Genomic DNA, 25879 nt, shown 5'->3' with positions numbered 1-25879 from the left:
TGAGGCAGTCAAACGGGAAGATTTTAAAAAAGTCACAAAAAATACAGAGAGCAAATATTATTTATTTTATTAACATGAATGTACTGTACATGAGTGGAAATTACTAACGTGTCTGAAAAATGTTCATTTTTTTAACATGGTGTCAGTAAGATGTCGTCCTAGGTGTTGTACACATTGTCGGAGTCTCAAAGTAAACCCGCCCATGACGTTGCGTAGCATCTCCAACGGAATGTTGTGGATCTCTTACCGAATTCGTTCCTTCAAATCATCCCTGGTTCTTGGAGGGTTGTCCTTGAATACTTTGGATTTGAGGTAACCCCAAAGGAAAAAGTCAGTAGCCGCCAAGTCGGGTGAACGGGCAGGTCACGGAATATCGCCGAATCTGCTGATGAGACGACCAGGCAATGCGAGTGTAAGCACATCCATAGACACTTTGGCAGTATGACTAGTTGCACCATCTTACTGGAACAGTGTTTCTTCCTCTGGGTCATAGTCATCGAGGCAGGCAGGAAAAATGTGAGCAAAACCAAGGACGCCATCTTACTGACACCATATTAAAATAAAATGAACATTTTTCAGGTACACTAGTAATTTCAACTCATGTACAGTACATTCATGTTAAAAAATAACTAATATTTGGTCTCTATTTTTTGTGAATTTTTAAAAGCTTCCCGTTTGACTGCCTCACCCTGTATAAGTAAATCATTAAATAATTAAAAATATAATTATTATGAAAAATATGTATATAAAGGAATTCGGAATTCAATTGTAAACTCATGTAAAGACAAATGAAATGGTTTGGCCATGTAACCAGAATGGAGGAGGAAAGGAAACAAGCAGTTCTTGGAGGCAAGACGAGAAGGAAGAAGGCCCAGGGGCAGACCAAGGAAGACATATGAGGAGGATATGGTGGAAGAAATAGGAAGGCAAAGAGGGAAGACATTCCAAGAAATACGGAAGATGGGAAAGAACAGAGAAGATGTGAACAGTGGGTCGAGGCATCCATGGCATAAGGAGTACAGGAAGAAGAACTAATTTCCTTACCTTATGTTGTTATAACAAAATCTCCCCCCCCCCTGGAAATTTTTTGTGAGGGGGATTTTTAGGATAAGATTTTTGGTGTAGGAATCCCCCCAGGATTTCTAACCCTAGTACATGTTCTAGTGTATGTCCATAACCTGTCATTACTTGCTTGTCGGTCAGACGACAAATGACACTTTTCCGGACACCGTGCCTAACTTGTTCTACCTTCTCACCGTTAAGATGATTCACTCTACAGTGTAATAGCCCATTTTCCACTCTTCCTCCAGTAAAAACCGAACTATGAATCACTTGGTGGTCCATACATAGAGAGTGTATGTATACTGTAAATGTAGAACAACTCTCTTCCTAGAATTCAAATCGCTTACTCTTAAGAATACCTACAAGATCGCATTCTCCACTTTGTTTACCAGAGCAACTTCTTAAATTGTCATAATCTCATCGTAAACATCATTGGATTAGTAACCAAGGTGCGTCAAGTCGACTTTCTATGCCTTGCTGACGTATGTTGCACGTCATCGACGACAACACCTTACCTTTGCATGGTTGCCACTGGTATTCTGAAAATCTCGGACTCGGTCAAAGATTTTAAGAATAGCTCAACAAATGACGCTGACCAATTGAATGCTGGTAGAAACTAGATGAACGACAAGCGTAAAAGATTTATACCAGAGCCCCTGTAGTTTCTGGTGTGAATCCACCCCTTTCACCTAGGCTTCTACGTCACTGTGAGAAGTAAGGGACGTGATTGGTCACTTGCGGGGTTGCCTTTCCTACGCGTCACGCCAGCAGCTCGAAACAGCCAATCAGACAAGCATGATCTTGAAATATGATATAGCAGGCTGGGAATAACGCTAGCCGTACTTCAGCTTCCTTTACCCTCTGTCTCTTTCTTAACTTGTTTCTCTTTCTATCTTTCCCTCTTTCTATTCCTAAATTTATTCTTCCTTTCCTTTCTTGCCTTCCTTCCTCCCTCTGCTTTCCTATATGTTCTTTTCTACTTCTCTTTCTTCTGTATTCTCTTGCTATTCTTCTTTCCACATTTCCTTCCATGTCCCCTTTTCTCTCTCTCCTTATCTTTCCTGTCCCTTCTCATTCTTCCTCTCTGTCTCTTTTTCGTGACTCTTTCTCTCCCGTTTTTACCCCTTCCTGTCTGTCTCTCTCTTTCGTGCCCCCTTCTCTCTCTCTTAGTTGGCCCCGTGGCGGAGTGGCTAGCACAACGCACTACGGCGCCAGAGGTCCCGGGTTCGAATCCCGGCCTGGGCATGAGTCTTATTTGCGAGTGTCTCTTCATCAATTTCATCATATGATCACTCATCCTCATCTTCGCAATTAGTGGCATAAGAGCGAAGTAAAATAAACCAAATTACGCCCAATATATACGTACGTCTCAACCCTGGCAGGATTTACTTTATTCCTCCATGACAATACAAACGTTCGCATTTTTGACGTATTTTCGTAACAGAGAAAGTGCGAGAGAGAATTGGACTGTGACAGATGAAGAGAGAAAGAGAGAGAGAGAAACAATTGAAAAGAAACAAGAAAAGAAATACATAAAGAAACAGAAAGAACAAGTAGAGAAACAGAGAAATTAAGAATGAAAGTAAAACTAAAGATATCGAGAAGCAGATAACTGCACAAGCTATAAAAATGATGAAAAACCGTTGTGCTGGATATTCACTTACCCTATCTGGTGGATCGTTAGGGAAAAAGTTTCCCATCTACTTTTTATTTTGATTTGCTTTATTTTACTTCGCTTTTTGTGCCACTTTTGGCTAATTTGCGAAGATGAAGATAAGTGATGATATGATGAAATTGATGAATGGACACTCACAAACACGCCCAGGCCGGGATTCGAACCCGTGACCCCTAGAGCGATGTTCTAACCACTCCGCCACGGGGGGCTGCTGTTTCCCATCTACGTATACAGGCAGAGGAAGAAGGAAAATTAGAGAAACAAAATTTAAGAAGAAAGTAAAAGGTACACAGAGGAAGAGAACGATAGAAAAACCGATCCAGAAATAAAGAGAGAACGAAATAATAGATAGCAAGAGAGAGAGAGTAGAGTTCAAAACACCCATGACACTAGTGCGCAGTAGTCGAAAGCAGAATATGATATATTTCAATTTACGGGTCATCAGTTTTGTTACCAGGTTCGAGTCCCGGTCTGGGCGTTCTTTGTAGATGTCCCTTCATCCTCATCGTTGCGATCGGACAAAAGTGGCAGTAAAGCGAATGAAAACAAGAAAAATACAAAACCAAAGGAGAAATTATGCTAAGCCTGATAATTTTATGTGCCTGGCAATCCTTGCCGACTCTCGTTCCATTGATTAAAATTTCCCTTCACGACGCATGCGCGCGCCGATCACCGTCCACCAGCGTCGTCTGCTTGGGCACATTCGCTTTCCAACCGGCATCTGGGCCAGCGGGCGAGAACAAAACCCAGTTGCATTCTTGGGATTTGCCATTCAGTGTAACGCACGTGGAAACGAGGTACTCCACCGAGACGGTGTTTTACGCACATCTTTTAAATTCGCGTGTTTTAACTTTCCGGATTTGAAAATGCCAGCCGATCAGGAACTGAGCAATCTATTAACTCGGCGCCTGTCCATCAACGAAGCTCTGGATGAGGGCAAGGAGGTGAAGCCACAGTACAAGGTTGTGAATGTTTATACCGAGTTTCATGAGTTTTCCAGGCGTCAAATTAAGGAGTACGAGAAGACATTTAAAAAGTAAGTACTGAGCTCTTGGTTCTGTGACATTTGCTTTTTCTCTGCCGCTGTTTGTTGACAGTCATCGCGAAGTTATCAACCTTGTTATCTCTGGTAGAGCGATTTGAATATACGTTTCCATCAGTGACAAACCCTTGCTTCGTCTGTTTGGATTTTTGAGTCCCCTTTATGCACAGATATTATCATCGGGACTGGATCTACAGTTTAAAGTGGGATCCGAAAGCAGGACCCCGTTACCAAAGGTGCATATTTTATCTCTTCTTGTCCCTTTAAACTGTAGGTCCTCTCCCAATTAGCTTTAATGTACGTAAATATTTAGGTGTTCTCTCTACGTCCATATTGACAAATGGGATAACTTCAGCCTCCGTGCCTATCTCTTGGTGTAGTGGTTACATAGCGCGCTATGACGCCAAGGGTTCCGGGTTCGAATTCCTACCTGGGCAAGGGTGCTCTTTCTGAGTTTGTCTTCATCAATTTCATCGTATCATCACTCATCCTCGTCGTCGCGATTAGCCAAAAGTGGCAGAAAAGCAACGTAAAATAAACCAATTCAATCAATCAATCTGATAGAGCTATTTCAATAGGATTTTTCAGTTGTAGAGCCTTGCTTAGTTTTTGTTTTTAGTGTATTTCGAAAGGGTCATCCCTTACACGCATGGGCGTCCGGAAGGGGGGCAAGGTGGGCTGTGCCCCCCCTGGAAAATGAAAGTCAACAAATAATTTATATTTTTCACATATAATTTCATTTCAGCGACAATAATATGTTAATTATTACATGAATATGGTAAATTCAAATTTAAGCAATGTTTTTTGAGGGAACAACACTATGATTAGGGAAAATGTGCCTTGTTTGCGCCCCCCCTGGAAAAAAATATCTTCCTTGCCCCTCCCTGGAAAAAATCCTGCGGACGTCCATGCTTACACCCCATAAACATTTAGATGTTCTTTCTTATGGGACCTTTCCGATGGTCCTGGCAAAGAAATTAATGTCCAAAAGATAAATGATTTATTATTTATTGAATAACAAAAGTGGATGTTACGTGCAGTCGACGGAAGTAAAGTTCCTGATTAAAATTTTATGCATATTATTATAAATATCGGTGTACATAAATCTTAGGTACTGTCATTCAAAGCCGTATGATCCGAATGTAATCCTTGCCTACCAAAGAAATAACACTAAATTATACCGGGTGTCCCAGAAGTCTTTCCCTGATTACAAACTTTATTCATATCCGCTATATGCAAGGTAGAGATGTGAAAGTGGTGCCAAAATGTTGGAAAACTAACCAAGTTTATTTGTTGCAGGTTTCAGTAATGTGGCTGTAGTGTAGCAGTGTCAGTGCCAAGGAATCCGGAATTAATGCTCTTGACATCGGGTGGCATCTTTCCATACAATGTTTCTTGGACTTGACAGGATTTGGGAATGAAGATAAATTCCGTTTTTTAAATACCATCTTATTGATGGCAGATATTCTAGACGAAAGAATCCTGTACATTTGAAAGTTCCTCTGCACTGTTATTGGTGACTGGGTCTCATGATACCAGAGGACATGCTGAGCTTTTTCCTGATTTGTGAACGTTTCCGGTTTTCTGGGCACTGACACTGCTACACTTCAGCCACGTTACTTAAACCTGCAACAAAACTTTGTTAGGTTTCCAACATTTTGGCACCAGTTTCACATCTCTACCTTGCATATAGCGGATATGAATAAAGTTTGTAATCAGAGAAAGACTTCTGGGACACCCGGTACAACAAATGTTAAACAGGTTATGTTTTTTTAGTACTTGGCAAGTTTTTAAAGGTTGTGTCCGGACCACCAGGACGCCCCCCCAAATACAGTAAGTCGTTGACAGTGGCGGCGATTAGGGGGCATTGCCCCCCTCTTTTTACCACTTCTGCCCCCGCACTATGCTAAAGCTTATCTACCAAGGGAAAGTAAACTGTACTCCCCCTCCCCAGTTTTGGTACCTTGCCCCCTGCCAGTTTTGGAACCTCCAAAAATAGAGCTGTTTTCATACCGATCGTTTGAGATATGTATTTTAAGACATGAAATCAAGTAGAATGAACATACTTTGGTCCTTCTTTTTGCACCTTTTCTGGATATAAGCACATTTATCCCCTTTTTACTATCTCTTTGATGCTTCAGCACTATTTTTCCTTCCTTTTCTTTCATGTTTTGTTAAGAAATTGGACAGAAAAATAAATGATTTTCACTCTTCTTGAGCAGCTACATAAAATCCTATAGTCTCATTTTGTAGAACAGAACGAGAGCTACAAAATGGTATAATACAATCATTGCAGCCCAAATAGTTCCCAAGATAATGTAGCAAAACCCGCGAGAGAAGAAATAAACTTCAACAAAACCTATACGGCAGAACCACAGTTCTCTACGCGGTCCGCGCGAATTATATACAGAAGGCGCAGAAAGAGAGAGCATTGAATAAAGGCATTCTATCAGCACCTTTTTGTTTGCACCTTTTTCAAAACTTTTCCAGCACCTCTTTTTTTCTTTCCGACCATAATTTTGCACCTTAAAATCCTCTCCCTAACAATAAACTGACTATGTAGCTCACGAAATGTCCTTACAAGAATCTACCGCTTTCTTGAAGATGAATATTTATTCCAAATATGACTGCCATGAACCTGCCAGACTTATATCCTCACACTAACGCAATGTTTTGGCTCTGAAGGTCTACGATGGACAAAAATTGACCAATGAGGCGTTGTTTTTATAGCTCCTTATCTTCTTCCTTCTCAGTCATGACCAGAACAATACCTTCCTCCTGTAATTTACGACTTTCTCTCGCCTGTTCCGCAAAGTTGAGCATAATTAGCAGATTGTTCTGCCTTCAGTTTTCATAAAGCAACAAAGGCTTTTGTAGGGAATATGATACATGGTTTATTGTGTCAGATCTGCTATCTTGATTAAAGCACGTCCTGTTAAGGCGAAAAGTAGTGGGGTGCAATTTTAAAATTAATATTTGATCATAACAATGTACTTTTTTTTGCTTTCTCGTGAAATTTCGACGTTAAAGTTTGCTTGAACCTTTGGTAATTGGTATAACCCTTCGAGCTTACAGCAAGCACGCAAATAACTAACTAACTCTCTAGCCTTCTTAAACCCGAAGGTTCATGGCTGCAGCAACACAGGCCTTCCATCTGTCCCTATCCTGAGCAAGATCTATATACTCTTTTCCATCCCTGCCGATTTCCTTTAGGTCCATCTTCGTCTTGGTCTTCCTACTGGTCTCTTACCATCAGGTTTCCCAACAAGAATCCCGTAAGCTCTTCTTTCCTCTCCCATTCGTGTTACATGGCCTGCCCACCTAAGTCTTCTTGCAAGCACACAAATGCAACCGCAAAATGTTTTTCAAAGATAAATTTGAAGCATAATTCTACGTATAATAAATTTCAGTTAACTTCACAGCATCACGTTAAGATTTCAAAGCACGCTTAGAGGTAGAAATATTGCCTATTTGATTGCGGTTTGACTTCTTTATGTTTGATCCTTTTCGAACGTTTTAAAAAGACTAAGGATAGCTTTTTTACAAGGCACGAAATGGCTATTAAAATGCCTTTGAATTGAAGCCAGTGGCGTGTTCCCATGTTACACCGCAAGTAAACCAAGTTTTTTCATATACGAGTATATAGAAGTTGCCGAAATATTTGAAGTTGTCGGTCTTCTGTTTTTGTTTCTAATTGCATGCCTGCATTCGTGTTTTATTTCTATATCTAATTAATATGTAATAAATAAGAATTTTTGCTGTAAACCAGTTAAAATTTTCAGAATACATCACTACATTGAAGCTTTGGGAACTAATTTCGAGTTTTTTTTTTATTCAGGGTGTCTACAAAAAAAAATCCGAAATTCATTACTTTTTCTTGACCTTTCTTTCCTTTTTCATGACCTTGTTTCCCCTTTTTCTTAACATTTATTTAATCGTCCCCTTTTTTAGTTATAGTTGCAAAATTATTTAAATAAATATATTTTTATTCAATAAAAAAAACCTACCACAAGTCCAGTTAAGATGAAAACTGAAGGTGTACTTTAACAAGAGATTAAGACTTGCTTTAATTATTATGCTTCAGAATTCAACCTGGATGGGGAATGGCCACATTATTTTATTTAATATTTTTACAAAACTTCACGCACATAAGAAAGTGACTCTCAAGAAACAAAGCGGACAAATCTCAACCCAATACAATTTAGATTTCCAAATATTCATTTTTTTCTAATCCCAGTACAGGTACATAACAATGTAAGTTCACTATGCTGTGAAAAATAGCAAAAATTCTTGACTTTCTTCACTGGTAGACACCCTGTAATTGGACCAAGGGTCCACATCCATCCAGAAAAATCAGAGTAAATATTTCTTAATGTTTTGACTAATTTTACTTTTAAAAAAAAAACACAGATTAAATCGATAATAGTGGCCAGCAAGGGAACCTCAAAGTAAGGTTCAACCAAAGTATTCGAAGCTTGCTGAAGGAAAAATAAATTTACTGCAATTGCTTATTTAATACACTACCAAAGATTTGAGTTCTGCTTTTTGCATTGACCATATTTTCGATTAATGGCGAGCAAGCTTTTATAATTCACGAAAAGGAACTTCAAAAATGATAAAAAAATTGCAACGAAAACTGAAAACCTGAAAAACGACTTAAAAGCCAAAAAAGGCAGGAAAATTGAAAAAATCAAAGTAAAAAGAATGTTTTCTGGTTCTAACTGTTGTGAAACGCACTGCTGTTGGGTTTAGAATTGTCTTCAAGGCCCAGAAAAAAAAAACTTCCTAGCACTACTCATGAAACTGCACTTTCGTTTTGATATGCACTTGATGCACGCTTTCATTGAGGTACAAGGCTGCAAAACATACGATACCCAGATTGTCGTTATCCCAACAGGGAAAGGCGTAATTTTCTCTTTTGTCAAGATTATTATACAACGTCTTCGCATGCTTTTACGAAACGTTTCGTCTGGCTGCTTCACTCAATTACTTGCAGCCTATCGCAACGCTTAGTTAATCCCGCGTGCTTCCCCACTTGCACACAGTTTACGTACGGACCGTTTCGCCTTGGTGGACATAAAGGATCACAGATACATATATGAATCCGTGTGTGAAACAATGAGCATGTAGGGCAGTTCATTTACGTAACACTTTTTTCGTGTTTGGTTACAGAAAGACATTGTGTATGAGGAGGGGAATATACTGGCATTTCCTTTGCTTTCTTTCACGCGGTTCTCGGGAGTTATCTCCCAAGTCCTTGACGTGCGAAAATAATTCGCGATTTGAATATTTAACGATATGGATTGTTTATTTGCCAGTCGCGGCCATGAGCTGTGAATGTAATCACGGGATCAGTGAATATTGTTACGACTGAGCAACCGTGTGCACGCGCATTGCCGTGTTAAAACCACGTATGTGAAATATTCGAACCCTAAGTGCCAAAATTGAAGCAGGGTTGTTAAAGGTCCAGGAATTTTAAATTAATTCAATTCCGGTCCAGTAGAGAGAAAATCAGCAAGCCTAAATGGGTTCAGGACCGTAAAGAGCATTTTTATCTCTAAAGTATTTCAATTCGGTCCAGGAACCTTTCTTTCCCGGATCATTTTAAACACGGTCCAGGAATATTTTTTTCCGGATGAATTTAAATGCAGTTAAATTAAACAATACACAACTTGGACCGAATTTAAATCGTGCGAGAAAAAAATTCCGGTCGTTTTGCGGTACCCAATAGAACGCATTAGAATGTATGGGTTCCTGGAACTTGAACAACACTGCTTTAATGTTTTTATTTTGATATTTTCATCTTTAAATCTTACTTTATTTTATTGTTTTAGTACCTTATTTTTTTTCGTTTTTTCATTACCACTTCTCTTGCAGCCGTTTTCATTGTACGATACTGAATTGTTCTGTTCTCTCCGTTGTCATCATGATCTTGTTTCATTATAATTTTTCTACAGCGAATTAATATCTTGAATTGGTGTATGTTGGAAATAAAAGGAAGTGTCTCGGATAAAATCAAGTAGGTTCCAAATCAAGGCGAAAGTTGCACGGCAAACGCGAATTATTGTTGCAAAAATTGGCAAAAATCAGGTCATAGTGCAACAGAGCGATAAATTTCTTGTAGTGTTGAGGCACTTGCAGATTTTTTTGCAGATAATGCGTAATGATATTTTAAAGTAGAATTTAATTAGCTGTTCCTGCTATAGGATTAATTAGCTCGTTTTTGGTTTTCTTGAGTTTGGCGGAGCGATGTTCGTAGGATTTATGTGATCTTCGGTATAAGTGGTTCTTGCTTTCTACACTTGTGAAGAAATATAATGTTCACTAAATTTGCAACAGTCCATTCATGGCTCTCGCAATCAGTATCTAATTTTTCTTATCTGCAGTTTTCAAATTTTTGTCTCGCTCTTTATATCTTTCTCTTCTTTGCCTGTAAATTTTCCTCTGGCTCTGTTTTCACATCTACCTCTGTCTTCCTCCTATCTTTTCCCTTGCCTCCGTTACTCCTCTCCCTCTCTCTTTTGCTCCTTATTTTTCCCCTTCCTTTCTCTCTTCATCTTCGAGGTCCTCCCCAATTGCGTAGTGGTAGCTATAACGGTCAAATATTGAGTGACAAGTAATTAATCTAATTGCCCGTTAGTAGGAATTAATTGCAATTGGTATTATTAATATCCGTCGCGAATACAGGTGTCTAGCGAACTGCCTTAGCCAACACTAGATTGCTCAACCACCGTTTTTCGCCCGAATTCGGATTTACATGCATTCTTATGGGAATAACAAGAAAAATGCAACTTCTAAACCAATGGACCGAATTTGATGAGATTTCAACCAGCGGAAGACCACATCATGAAAGTACTGATTCCAAGATTTGAGCCTAATCAGAACAGAACTACGGGAGTTATGAATTATTAAAGATTCATCGCTGAATTGAAAGGGAGAAGCTACCCTACTGAGATGTCCTTGCTTTTCGTGACTGACTACAATGGAGAAAGAGTTAGCCTAATCTCTGCGCGAGGGGCTGCTACCAAAGGTTAAGGACCGGAGTGAGCATTGACCAGGATAGGAGGACAACGGTCAAAGCACCAGAAACAATAAACAAGCACCTGATCATAGAGGGTAGCGCGTCACTACGTTCAAATCTGGAATAAAAGGGATGATTTGAAACAGTTTTGCACAGTTTTGCCTACAATCGCCACCGGAGTGTGAGCTACGCGCGACCGAGCTGCGAGTTGCAAGCAGACTCGAGGTCTGGATTTGTTTTTCCTCGAGTGAGTGTTTCAGAGCCATGGAGTAGAGCAGAATAGAACCAGGGGGTCGTTACTCCCCCTTGCCGTCAACGCATCCGTGCACATACGTGTGGTTATGTGAGAATAACGCCAGACACGTCCACCCGTGTCAATCGTCCGAAACAACGTCCAAAGTAGTGAAAGTTAATAACATTTGATATCCATGTGAAACCGCGAATGGCTCATCGCGTATGTTCGTCTCATCGCCCAAGTCACGTATCTGTACTTACGAGTGACCGCGAAGAACTGACCTATTATTGCGCAAGTTGTCGTATGGAGTCGACAGTGAACGAGTGAAGCCAGGATCCGATGAGGCCAGATGGAGCTGCCGACTGATCCACTTTCGCCAACCAGGATAAGCGCGAGGTGCTACAATGGAGCGTGGAGGCCTTCCAAAACTGTAGGACCACTTTCACCCAGCCCAGGTCAGAGGGAATGCAGCGAAGGTAAGATCCAACCATGTGCGTGTGTGAGAAAGATGACGACTATCTACCGCGAATCTGCGTAAATCAAATCATTGCTTAACTTAAATCAGTGCTATGGCATCCCTAGGCATCTGTATTCCGGCGGAATAATCAATTTAAAGATGAGAGTTTATGTTAGCCGCAAACGACAGTTCATTGAATATATTTATACCTTCAGAAAAGATAGAAGGGGTTCGCACAAGGAACAATTATTCACTTTATACTAAAAATCCTAAACGATAAATTGTAAAAGGCAATGTAGCCAGACATAACAAGAGTATGGTCAAAGTAGTAATTAATCTAACCTTTGTAATTGTCATATTGTCGCCATATGCCATGGAATGAGAGTATGAATGTGAGATCGAGTGAAAGAGGGCAAGATGTACTGTGTTTTTATCTGTGCTTTAATATATGTGTATATTCAGAAACACCGTAGTATTATGTAACGTCATTTCAGGTATTTAAAATCAAATCCTCCTAGGTTTATTCTCGGTAACTCCGACTGTTAGGCACTTATCCTGACCGTATTATATTTCATGTAATGTTTAATTCGCCCAGCAGGTGAGGCGAGAGATTCTTCGTTGTTGCGTTGCTAAGCTCAGCTCAGTTGAGTTAGTTGAGTTAATTAGTTATTTATTAAATTAGCAGCACGTGACATAGCGCCGTCGCCTTGTAATTAAGGGGTGGAGGCACATAGTGGTTCGGATTCCACTTAAAACTGTAGATCCAGTCTCGATTAGCCTTATTGTGTACAAAGTGGACTTAAAACACCAACTCTCTGCCTCATTTCCCCTTCCTCTCTTTTTCTCTCCATCCATCTTTTGATCTTTCTTTTTCCTCTCCCTCTTTTCCCCTCTTCTTCTATTTTTTCTCCATCTCTTTCTCTTTCTTTCCTCGTCTTCTCTCTTTCCATCTCTTTTAAATTCTCCCTCTTTTTCACTCTTCTTTCATTTTCTCTTCCTCTCACTTTTGCTCTTCCTTTTTCCTCTCTTTCTATGTTTTCTCTCCCTGTCTCTTTTGCTCTATCCTTTTCCTCTTCCTCTCTCTTTTCTTTTACCTCTTCTTCCTCTCCCTCTCTCTTGACTACCTCTCTTTTTATCCCTTACTCCTCGTCTTACTTTTCCCACTTCCTCTCAATTTTCCCACACGCGTCTCCTTTCATCTTCTTCTTTCGCCTTTCCTCTTGTTCTGCCCTTCTCCCCCTCCTTTTTTTCTTTCTTAGTCTCTCCTCTTGTTTTCCCTTCCTCTAGCTACATCTTTTTCCTCTCTGCATGTCTGGTTCTACGAACTTCACAATATCAATCTCCTCCAGCTGCTGCCTTTTTCTCTCTCTCAAAATAATACTATTCTACAATCACTGTGAGAACGAAGCTACCGTGAAGAAAACCACGTGACGTCTGAGAAATAATTCCTTTCCTGTGTGCTACTTATGGTGTTATTCTGTCTATAAATTTGTAGCTGTACAGCTCAATAAAGTCCCACAGCTGCTATTCGACCAAGGAGTAGGATATCTCAGAAGCCTTTTCATTGACTTAAATGGTAAATTTCACTGTGACTGAAAATGGAGCATTTTGGTAAATGTGTATCAGTCTTGACTGCAAATCTATTGTTTGTTTTCCTTGTTCGTTTCCATGGCAGCGTTTCCCAATATCTGGAAATCCCAAACGCGTTGATTGACCTTTTCCTGTATATTTACCGAAGCTGATGAATAAGAGCTGTAGCATTTGTTGAAGCAATGAGACTTCTGGAAAATTGGAAATACCTTTTCTTTGTGCTATCTTATCCACGATATCTTGCCAGCTTTGGACTGTTTTCCTTGTTGTCATACAGCGATACCTGAGAAGGTTTCATTGATCCGAGACTAGATGTCTGATCTTTCCTCCGAAAGAATAGAACTTCCAGCTTGAACCTGTTTCGCTGCATTTCGCGTGGAAACCTCAGTTCCGAGAAATCTTCCAGGTGGAAGCAACTGGAGAAAATACAAGACAGCATTCCAGATTTCCCGTCCATACCTGAGTTCAGTGTTGCCACAATCTAAGCACAATTTCCCTTTTAGACTAAAAAAAACCCTCTTTGACTATTTCCCTCCCTTGATCTCGGAAAAACTTGACAGCTATCGCAAATTTCGTCTCATTGTCTATTATCATTATTATTATTATTATTATTAGTTATCCCACAGTAGTGCTTGGAGTAACTGAATGAAAGAACAGAAAAAGAAGATTATTGATATCACGTTCCAGTGGTCGGGAGTACTACTTGTAACAGCGCCACTGGAGCGGAGCTACATTTGTAAAATTGTAGGTGTAACTTTGCTATAACATTCTTGTAGCGAAAATTTCGCAACAGCCAAATTCTTCTTGGCGTTTTGAGGGTGTCCGGTAAAAATGGCAAAGGAAAAAATGGCAACGGAAAAAATGGCCAAGTAAAAATGGCAAACGGAAAAAATGGCAAAGGTAAAAATGGCAAACGGAAAAAATGGCAAAAGTAAAAATGGCAAACGGAAAAAATGGTCAAAGTGAAAATGGCAAGTTTTCTTCTTTGGCAGTTGTCCTCTCTCAGGTGCAGAATGATCGCTTTCACTGCTTCATTTTCTTGCTGGATGCACCTGATTAGCTTCCACAATAAAGCCTACAGTCTTTACTCTGTAGGATGTTTGAATTTGAATTGCATTACTCCATATAAACCATACACATTGGTATTTGGAGGGTTCAGTACAGTTCAGATAAAAAATATAGCTAGTTACAAAATTTCTATAATTTACAATTTACTCTATAATATTCGTTATTAACTAATAGGTTTTTTTTTTAATTTGTTTTTGAAACTTGTCATATTTCCTGCTTTAATATCATTTGGTAGGTTATTGAATATTTTAATTGCCATATGTTCGGGTTCCTCTTGAACTAATGTTAAACGTTGACTGCCAAGGCCAGATTGTCTGAATGACATAGTGGGGCCAAGTAAAAAAAATGTGAAAATGGATCAAGTTGGTGTCATTAGATCTGTGAAGGACAAGAAATTTCAAAACAATCCAAAAAACCGTTGAAAATTCAATTTAAATTTGAGACCCAGTTTTGGGTATCGTGGCCTGGAGAAGAGAATTTTGATCAGAAGGCCATGAGACCCATTTCTGTGTCTCACTTTTTTTTGTAAATGACTTGGTTTCTTCAAATAACGAAATTCAATCACTTGAACTATCAAGCTCGTCCAGTGTTGCACGCATATTTTCTGTTGCTTGTTCATACATCGTCAACAGAACATACTACAACAGAAGTGCTTCTTCCATAAAATATTGCACGAAATGCAATCTACACGTTCAATCACACTGAATATAGTATTAATTTCTTCTTCTTCCTTTATTTTTCTCCTTCTTTGTTTAATTCTTTCCTGAAATACAACAAATTTCAAACAACGAGGAATTTTTAATGTGGCCTGTTGTATTGAAAATCAATAAAATAAAGTCATCATAAATAATCACAGAGCACTAGGCTTATTACTACAATGTTACGGCCATTTGTACGCCATTGTTGTAATCGCCTGTTGCTATCTAGTAGTGTTGCTCACGGGACGGGACAAGCCTTTTGAAATTCGAGACGAGACACGAGACGGGACGGGACGGTTTTGAAAAGTCTCGTCTCGTCTCGAATGTCTCGAAAAAATATCGCGGCCTGAAGCAATTGCTGAGGTGAGACACACAAATGGGTATCACGGCTTCATGAATGACGATACTTGAGACCCATTTTTGGGTCTCATGGCAGTCAACGTGTTGTGAAGTATGGCTTTAGAAGCTCATTATTTCGGGTGTTATATGTATATTCTATTGAACTTCGTAGCGCAATATTTTTTCTCGCATATAATGACATTTCATATGAAGGGAGGGTTAATATTTTGAATTTCTTAAACCTTCACAGCATCATATTCAGACGAATGATTATGGTCATAGGAACACACAGGATTTTGTTTCAATAATTTTGTTTTTAGAATTCCTCGACACTTGAAATTGTTCCTCCACCTTATAACATTCTTCAGATCAGACTCTTGTAGAAAGAAGAGCTTATCTCCAGCTTTCCAAGATTTAACAATTTTCATTTTAAAAAAGTAAACAAGTTCGTCCCTCTTAGTGGGGAGGGGGGGGGGGTAGATAAGGGCTGACTTGAAGTCCTACTGTGTGACTGGTCAGCAGGTGCGCGCAAAGCATAAACTTGTTTTCAGTCAAGATGAAAACCCATTCAATGCTGCACTCCTCTTACGTTACATCAATCACACATCTTTCAAATTATTTACAAAGGTTAACTTTTATTAGTATGTGATTCTATAGCGGCAGTAACTCCTGCCAAAAGAAATAAAGAAATAAACGGCATTATTTTTGGAAACATCAAATAAAATGTTTCCATTCAAAGACAAATTAATGTTAAAAGACGTTAAATTATATTAAATTTTAATTTCAAACTGTGAAATGCAAGACACATAATTTCTCAATTTTCACGTAAAATCGTAATAGGTAGCCTATATTGTATTTGCCATTTTTATTCTTGCCATTTCTACCGTTGCCATTTTTACCGTTGCCATTTTTTCCTTTTGCCATTTTTTCCCTTTGCCATTTTTTCCGCTTGCCATTTTCACTTTGCCATTTTTTCCGTTGCCATTTTTTCCTTTGCCATTTTTACCTAAATTCCGTTTTGAGGTAAATTTTCGCGTCTGAAAATATTATTCGAGCCTTAGTTTGTGCACAAAGTTGAACAAACCATTAGTTGAAATTCCTTATCGTAAAGGGATATTACATATCATGGGAGACCACAGAAATTTTGGCAGGGGAAGTCAGCTCGTTGATAAAACTTCAATAGATTGATTGATTTGCTTTATTTTACTTCGCTTTTTGTACCACTTTTGGCTAATTTGCGAAGATAGGGATGAGTGATGATATGATGATTGGACACTCACAAACATCCATGCCCAAGTCGGGATTCCAAACTTGAATAGAAATAGCAGTAATAATTATTAGTCATATTACGATAATAATAATTATTATACAATAACAACTATTCAAAATGTATTATTATTATTATTATAAAGACTTAGGAATATTAATAGACTCCTCTCTTATATTTGATGAGCACATTTCAGAAATCTGCAAAAGAGGAAGAAAGATGCTTGGTTACATATTTTTCTCATGGAAAGATTTCAAAAGGAAGTTACCTTAATATACCTGTATAAAACTATAGTTCGTCCTATACTTGAATACGCTAATGAATTATGGTTTCTGACAGCCACGAATCACCTTCAAGAAGTTGAATCAGTTCAAAAACGTTTTATCAGGTTATTATGCACAAAGTTTTAAAAAAAAATACTATGAGGAACATTATTCTGAGTGGTTAACACAGTTGGGTATGCCTACCTTAGAAGAAACAAGAAAAATGAAAAGGATAAATTTTGTACAGAAAATTTTAACTTTCCAAATAGATAGCGAATATCTCAGAGGAATATCTCATCTTACATGTTTAAATAAGGCCAGAGGTTTAGCAACTGAACTTGTTGAAACCTACAATTTGAATTTATGATGATGTATAAGATTATGATCCACTGCATTATTTTATAACTATGTATTCAATTCTTTAATTTTGTATGACCAATGTACGTAGACGTAGTGATGTACCTGATTTTAAAATTGTGCTCATCACGTAAATAAAATTTTAAAAAAAAAATTATATCCTTGGTGGGACTTCTGCTAGAGTCACCAAATGAGTACAACGGATTTCATTGTTGTTTACATTTTATAGTTAGTGTACTGAAATACTCACACACTTATGTGTGTATGAATGTATGTACAAACCTCGTTCAAGAAAAATCACTCAAAGTTAGGGAGAAATTTCAGTCATAAAGTTTATGTTGTGTCACCTTTGACATAAGTCTCATTTTTGGAATTTCGTTTTTTGAAAACTATGGAACCATTCATTCTTTGGATGAAATGGTAGAATATGAAAAAGAAAAAAATGTTACTCAATTTTTACACTAAATTCTTTCAATCTAAATTGTTTCTTACTTTGGTCATTCTGTTCGAATACTAACTGAACTTTGTGTTATTAAATATAAAGATGACAAGCTTTCTGCTTATTTGTGACTTGTAACTATTCGTGTTTCATGCAGGCAATTAATGGACGTATCTCCTCGCATCGATGGTAAACCACATGGCTGTGTCTCAAGGTGAACATTGTTTATCACAAAAACGTTGTATAAACATTTTGGTTTTGACACTTTATTTAGCAGAAGAGTTGTCAGTGACGTCATTTTCACATAGAAATGGATTAAACATGACTGTCAGTGTTCCGAGCTGTTACAAACCATAACCTTTAATGTAGGCCGGCACAGTGTAAGACAACGAAAACTATTCTACGCGCAGAGGTCAAGATTTAACGTACATAGGTTTTCACCTGCAGTGCGAATGCAGAACACAGTGAACGAACTTTTTAAATCAACTCTACAATTTGACATTCACAGATTCATTTATAGTGCACTGAAGAAAAAATATATCAACATGTGCATAAATTAGTGTAAATATTGTGTATATAATGTTAATTTTAAATATTTTCTTTTTTTTCTATGCATAGTATATTATGTTCAACATTTTTGGGAGATGTATCCTGTGCTGAACTAATTAATAATAATAATAATAATAATAATGGTGTAGAGAGTAAGGCTGTCGCGCTGTGAACGAGGTCCAATGGGTACACGTTTATAATTAGAATCCCCTGCTTTGAACTGTACGTGAACCCGAAACTAACCTTCAGTTCTTTTACGCAAGTTGGCTACACTGGGTTTCCATTGCGTACGCCATGCACATTATTTCAGGTGTGCATATGGCAACCCTGCTCACCCGAGCATTTCCGAATGTAGGTCAAGGTTTCTGCTACTCGATACGAGACCGGGTTATAACTGGAAAAGGGAAAGAAAGAATGAAAAAGGCCTCCTATTTCAGGTGCAAATATTGGAATGCCGCACGCTTCGATTTCGAGGAAATCCAAGTTGATTTCGTGGTTGTTCTCGAAGAGGAACGGAAAAATGCTATCGCCGAAGCGTGCAACGTGCTTCAGGGCCCTGCTGACGGCGAAGAGGCCGTTCACACTTTTAATTTCGCGTCGGATTCGTTACGTAACAGTCTTCCCGTGGAATCCAGTTGCACTTGTTACTCTTGAGCTAATTTTACCACTTTTTTGTTCATTATTTATGATGGCGTGTTTTCTGCCGTCTCACTCGACGTGAATAACAAGAATTCCTTCAAAACAAACGCACTTCGGTTAGGTCATGTGGAGTTGTTTCGTTAACTTGCCAAAACAAATAATCTGTTGAATCGAAGCTAATAAGGGCAGTTAGACAATGGTGTGGGAAGTGGAGGAAAGCTGGTTGATTTCCTGTTCAGGGGCGGCTGAAGATAAATTTTTCAACCGAGCGAGGTGCCCCCCCCCACACACACACAAATAAAAACCTTGACCATGCTACGTATTTATGGTTTTAAATAAGAATAATGATGACAATATTTTTAAATATTTTAGGTATTACTGTTAAATTGATTGATTGATTTGCTTTATTTTACTTCGCTTTTTGTGCCACTTTGGACTAATTTGCGAAGATGGGGATGAGTGATGACATGATGAATGGACGGGACACCCACAAACATCCATGCCCAGACCGGGACCCCTGGTGTCGTAGCGCGGTGTGATAACCACTCCGCCACGGGGGCCGGCATATTACTGTTAATGAATGTGTTCATTGTAGGTATGCATTTATTTAATATCTACATAATGATTTGAACAGTAATCTCTTAAATTACTACTTTATTTTGCAATATCTGCACATCTTATGTTATGCAGCAGTAGATTCAGTTTTCTTAATTGAAGGAATGGTAGTATCAACATCGAAAACAGCTTTAATTGTATGGTGTGCCCAGCCTACCTATGAAAGGTATTGTAGGCACACCATACAATTAAAGTTGTTTTCGATGCTGATACTACCATTCCATCAAGTAAGAAAACTCGTTGATTACTTCTTTACGCATGCCTAACAAATAACTATATGTTTAAACTTGTAGAATGTTGAAAACCACTTCTATTTTCCTTTCCGTCTATAATCTATGTTTTATACATAACTTTTATCTTTTCTATATTTTTGTCGTACTTTTACTTTCACTAAATTGATAATAATTATCCTCCAGAAATTTATTTATATTCTTTCGTTTTATTCTGCCATCTATGTCTCTTCTCGAAACTCCTTTCTTTCAACCGCTCGGGCTATGCTTTCAATCCCGTGTTATTGTTTCCAATATGAAATATCTCGTTTGTAACAACACTATTAAAACACCCCAGTCAGTTCGTTGCAGTCCGTGAGAGTTTGTGACTGTCCTTTCATCAATTTCATGTCATATTGCCCTTCATCTTCACCATTAACCAAAAGTGGCAGATAAGCGAAGTAAAATCAATCAATCAAACAAACAAAAACAATCATCCAGGTTATTTGAAGAACCAAAATTCGAGGCATCAAACTGAAACGATGTCTTAACTGGAAGGGATTAAGAACATTATAAAACACATGCAATGCGACATCGACATGGGTGTGATGAATGTACTTTAGTGGCAGAATCGAACTTGAAGCTTACATTTCTGGGAGGGGCAGAATCATAACGTTTTCTATTCCATTACTAGTATATCCAAGATTATTTGCTGAATTTGCGAAATCACAAAAAAATCTCTTATTACTTTGCTCCTCAGGTCCATGGAGGTATACAAAAGTGCCATTAACTTGTAAATTTAAATTAACCTGAAAATTTTGGGGTGGCAAATGCCCCGCCGTGCCCCCAACAAGTTACGCCTATGTTCTGGAGGATTTGCAGGGTATGGTGACTTGTAAGTCGAAGGCAAAAAAAAAGTGAAGAATTTCCCAAAAAGGGTTGCCCTCCCTTTGTTGCTTTGACTGAGTTTTAGCTTAACTTAAATACATGTGAACATTTTTGCTGACTAGTTATGTCCCTTCTGGGATCCTATTAAATCGTCGCGTTGTCATGGTAACCATTAAGCTGGCACGAAGAGAAAGAACATCACGTTCTTGCAGATAAACTATGTTGCATCACAAGGCTTGTTGTCTTCAAGGTTATCTAGGGGAAAAGGCCAGAAGGTCAATCCGAGAGACGTTTTAACAATTCAAGTGACGAACTCCGATACTGCAAGCCTTTGTTCTCAGGTGAACTGAAAGCGAAATTCTCGAAAGGAAGAGGGAGGAACAGTGGCGGCGATTGGGTTCCAAAGCTGAGGAAGCAAGGACAGTTTACTTTCCCTTGGTAGATAATGTTTAGCATAGCACGGGGGCAAAAGTGGCAAAAAGTGTGTGTGGAGGGCAGGGACGGCGCCAGAAATTTTCGACCGGGTGGGCAGAAGCTCCTTATTGATAGATTAGGGTGGGCAGTATAATTGTAAGACCATGTATGTGTACAGTACGTAAGACGTATGTATCCCCCTCTCTCTTACACTCCTGATTTTCCTCTTACTTCTTTTTCCCTTTCCTTGTTTTCCTCTTTATTCTTTTCTAATCTCTTCTCGCATCTTGTTCCATTTCCTTGCGTTTTGTCTCTGATGGACACAATTATTTCAAGGAAGTGTTTACGCATGCGCAGCCATACTCCAGCCATACATTCTAAATCATATTCTTTCATGCATGTGAATACAGTGAAATAAATGTGAATTAGGTTTAAGCTTGTGTTGCAAATACAAGGCACATACTTGATTTTATGTATTCGGCGACAATGATAGAAAGTGCGATGGTAGACAATCGTGAAGTTTCTCGTAATTTAAATGCATGTTTCTGAGCATAGTATTTTCATAGTATGAGTTTTTGACTGAAAGAGTTTTCTTACTCCTTTGGGGATCACTTTTCTTAGCTTACAAGGTTTTGCACAACTGAGAAATGTATCTGAATGTTTGTAGTAGCAGCGATTGGATGCCAACATTTGAGGGGCAAGGACAATATATTATTTCTTGGTAGAAAAGGCTTAGCATAAAAAGGCCATAATGCAGGGGCAAAAAGTAGCAACATTTGGCGAGGAAACTGCATCCCCCACTTCCCGGTTCTCCTAATCCTAATTATAACACCATTAAGCCTTGTTTCCATGATTATGAAAAACTAAGTATGCTGAACAAGGCAGTCATTTATTTTATTAAAAAACATAAACTAAACGTAACGTTTCAACCTTCTAGCAAGGTCTTCATCAGACTCTGTATCAAGTACAAAAGTAACGAGATACACAAAAAGGGCATTATATATACACACAAACATTACTCCCTCCAGACTATTAGAAAGTTGTTAATCTCACGCTCTTTTTCCTTCATTTTTCTCCCTTCTCCTCTCCTCTTTCTCTCTTGTCCTTTCCACTCTTTCTAACACCTTCTTCCATTCTCTGTTTAACTTTAAGTCCCCCATAATAGTCTGGAGGGAGTAATGTTTGTGTATATATAATGCCCTGTTTTTGTATCTTGTTACTTTTGTACTTGATACAGAGTCTGATGAAGACCTTGCTAGAAGGTTGAAACGTTACGTTTAGTTTATGTTTTTTAATAAAATAAATGACTGCCTTGGTCAGCATACTTAGTTTTTCATAATCCTAATGTTTGGATTAAAATGAACGTCTTATTAGGAATGATTTAAAACACACGCGGAAATCAAATTCTTTGTTCATTGTCCATGAATTATTCCCAGGCTAATGAAAGGCTATTTTGACAGAATATCACTCGCAAACAAGTAAGATCGAAAAATCTTTTCAGAATTGAAGAGATTATTAGCTAAGTTAATAACGGCGAACGCGATTTTTTTCATTGAAATTTGGGGACTTGGCCCCTCCCAACCTCGTTTTTCTCACTTGGGCTCTCTAAATTGTACACGGTCGCGTGCTCCGATGTTTTTGTTTTCAAACAAAAGTTATCAGAAGTAGATTGCTCAAAGTGTCTCAGAGATATAAAGTTTTTCTGAAATAAGTGTAAAAATTTAAAAATCGCGCGCTAAGGCCGCGGCGAGAGAGGGGTTACTTTCGAAAACCGGCTCGGCTGTTTAAAGGTTAAATATAACAAATCGACCACAACTTACTGTTCCAAAAATGGAGTTGCATTAGTTCATACCTCTTAGAAAGTTGAGGTGGTAGTTTCAATTGCACAGCGTTTCATTGGTGGATCAAGTCAAGCCAGCTAATTCCGTGAACAATGATGTTGTTTTCCGAAAGTCTCAAATATTTGTCTCAGGCAATCACCCTCCTAAATTGGACGCATCTTCTGAGGTGATAAAATGCCACGTTTGGTGCGAGTTCTTTCTGTATATTTTTCCCCAAAAGGCATAACGCTGTTGCATTATAATGAAAACGTCCTGTGTTCGACTTCCCCCTCCTTTGGTGGAAGCACAATGCACACTGGTTCCACGTTAAACTGTAGGTTTAGTCCCGATTAGCCTAACTAAGAATAAAAGTAGATTTAAAAACAAACTAATAAAATCGTCTTCTGGATACTTCGTGACATAACTTTTTTCTTTACTTCAGCATCTACAGATTCTGTTGACATTTTCGGCTGATTCATGTGGCAAAATTTATGTATGGAACGAGGATTTCTAAATAGAATAAGCCACTCATTAGCAATTGAATAATTCTGTAGCTTTTTCCATACATAACTGGTTTATTAAAATGTATTCACTTTGGTATTGTAGTGATTATTGTGATTCCTTCTTATTAGTAAAATGAATATAAAGTTGATATATCGCATACCATATTGATATTTGAAGATAACAAGTATATAAAAATTGTAATGAAATAAAAAAGGGACACTTCTGGAATTTTAATGCAGAGCTAATTAAAACTATATTATACTCTCTAGGTTTATGGCTTCAGCAACAGAAGCCTTCCATCGGTCCCTATTCGGGGCAAGATCAATCCAATCTTTTTTGATCGTTGCCGATTTCCTTTAGGTCCATCTCAACGTTATCCCTCCATCCTCGTCTTGGCCTTCCTACTGGTCTCTTACCATCTGGTTTCCCAACAAGAATCCTGTAAACTATTTTTTCCTCTGCCATTCGTGTCACATGGCCTGCCCATCTAAGTCTTCTTGATTAAATTATTCTCATTATAATAATTAAAAAGTCAAAATAATGTATTGTGTTGCCCCAGGAAGTAACGCTAAGATGATTATTTTATTTGTTTATTTAGAGATTATTTTAACCATACCCAGGCCGGGATTTATATCCGTATGTGGAGGCCTGGAACTGCAGTCCTCAAGTTCACCGTAAATTCTGATCTAATCTTGATCATACCCTGCATAATTTTGAGCCTCCTAAGCCTACTATCTGCTTTTCATCATGGAAGTATTAATTTGATCACAGTTTTTGTTTCAATAGCTCTAGTAATTACTTTCACTTTCTAATGACAAAATTGGCTTTTTATGGGTTGATAATATGTGAATATTTCTAGCATAGATAACATTCACAAGTAAAATATACATGTTATGAACACCATATCAAATTATTCATATATCTCCAAGTATATGTACTTATTGAATTTGATTGGGTGGGCAATCGGGTGGGCACAGGAATTTTTGGGTGGGCGCTTGCCCACCCGTGCCCACCCCTGGCGCCGTCCCTGGTGGAGGGGGGAGACTGTTCCCCATGCCCCCCCCCGTAATCGCCGCCACTGGGGAGGAGAGTTTGAGTGCTGTTGCACGCTACGTGCGTAGTGGAAATATATTGAAGAAAGTAACAAAGAGACCTAAAAGTAAATGCATTTACCCAGTAATAAAACTGGTCGTAACGTCTAGTAATGAGGCGTCATGCATGAAGGAGTAGGAAGGGAGGGACTACGATCTTTGACATATTCGATAATACATTTGCTATACGCTGGTAAAGTGAACGTCACTTTCGGCGCTGTCGCCATAGCAATGGAAAACCTAGCTTAATGCAACGCGCTCCCCATACTTTCCCCATGCGGTTAGTATGGAAACTAGTGTTGCCCACGAGACGAGACTTTGGCCTGTCTCGTCTCGTGGAAGTCTCGTGGAAATGCTGTCTCGTCTCGAAAATATTCGTTTGTCTCATGACACATGGTCAATCTCGTCTCGTCTCGAATTTTTAAAAGCCTGTCCCGTCTCGTACTGTGGACAACACTAATGGAAACGGATTACGAGGGATACATTTGGTTGTAAGCGACAGAATCTAACAAAGAAAATGGTAATATGTATCCTACACCATTGAAAAGATTAGATTCAGAAGAATACGTAGATAAAATACAGGTTGCTTACAGGCGACAAGTTAAAGAAGAAATGGAGGAACAAAGCAGGCATTTTCCAAGAAAGGGACCGACAAACAATTGGTCGGAAGTTACGATTTCTTCGGTTTAGCTACCATAGGATTGCTGGCGAGTAAAGGAACGAGAAGTCACATGGTTCTTTGTCTGCGGTCAGATACGTGTTTCTGCTTTTTGTATGATTGCAAACATTAGGCACATTTCCAGCACGTCGTCGCCTTGTAATCAATGGCTCCCGGGTTCGATACCCGGTGGAAGCACATGGTGGTTTGGATCCCACTTTAAACTGTAGGTCCAGTTCCGATTAGTCCATCTATGCATCAAGATGGACTTAAAACATTCATATTTCTTGCTGACTTCGCAGTTTTAATGGCAAATAGCAGAAAAGCATAAAGAGCGTCCGTCATGAATTTCACGTATTCATCCTCATCGTCAGGCACCACTCCTTCCCCACTCATCTTTGTGCAGGCGACATTACGACCTCACAGCGCCACCCAGACTTCACACTTGCGTGTGAGATAATGCAAATAGGTGCTAATTGAATAACCAGTTTATCATCGGGACGTATACAGAGTGAAGCATGTCGTGCATTTACAATGCTACTTCTGAGATATATTGTTATCTTTTATTGTTGTAGCACAAAAATCTCGACACGTTAATCGAATACTGGCCACTATGCTTTTGTTGCTACTATTATAATACCACAGAGGTGCGATAATGATGCCTCGTATCGTAATGTTTGTGAATACTTACAGGTATGGGGCGGCTCATTGCGACAGTGTTGCCACATGGCGCACGATTCCACTGAAAGTCTGCTGTTGTACAAACCGAATAATAGTGAGCTATTGTATCTGTTTAATACGAGCACGAGCCGGCCCCCGTGGCGGAGTGGTTAGCACATTGCGCAATGACGCCAGGGGTCCCGGGTTCGAATCCTGGCCTGGACATGGATGTTTGTGAGTGTACATTCATCATATCATCACTCATCCCCATCTTCGCAAATTAGCCAAAAGTGGCACAAAAAGCGAAGTAAAATAAAGC

At 38.8% G+C, this 25879-nt stretch overlaps 2 protein-coding genes across 2 annotated transcripts in view; one reads left to right on the top strand and one right to left on the bottom strand.

Moving 5' to 3' along the window:
• Positions 1 to 25879, bottom strand: part of LOC145996058 (uncharacterized) — a 502345-nt gene that overhangs the window by 414153 nt on the left and 62313 nt on the right. The window lies entirely within an intron of this gene.
• Positions 3453 to 25879, top strand: part of LOC145996057 (EF-hand domain-containing protein D2 homolog) — a 104479-nt gene continuing 82052 nt past the window's right edge. The window contains exon 1 of the mRNA XM_083132274.1: positions 3453 to 3773. Coding sequence (XP_082988400.1) covers positions 3604 to 3773 — 170 coding nt within the window. The 5' untranslated portion in view covers positions 3453 to 3603. The remainder of the gene's footprint in view (positions 3774 to 25879) is intronic.

The sequence above is a fragment of the Lepisma saccharinum genome, chromosome 12 (genome assembly GCF_977018435.1).
Source record: "Lepisma saccharinum chromosome 12, izLepSacc3.1, whole genome shotgun sequence".
In the NCBI taxonomy this organism is placed as follows: domain Eukaryota; kingdom Metazoa; phylum Arthropoda; class Insecta; order Zygentoma; family Lepismatidae; genus Lepisma; species Lepisma saccharinum.
This window is presented reverse-complemented; position numbering and strand designations above follow the sequence as displayed.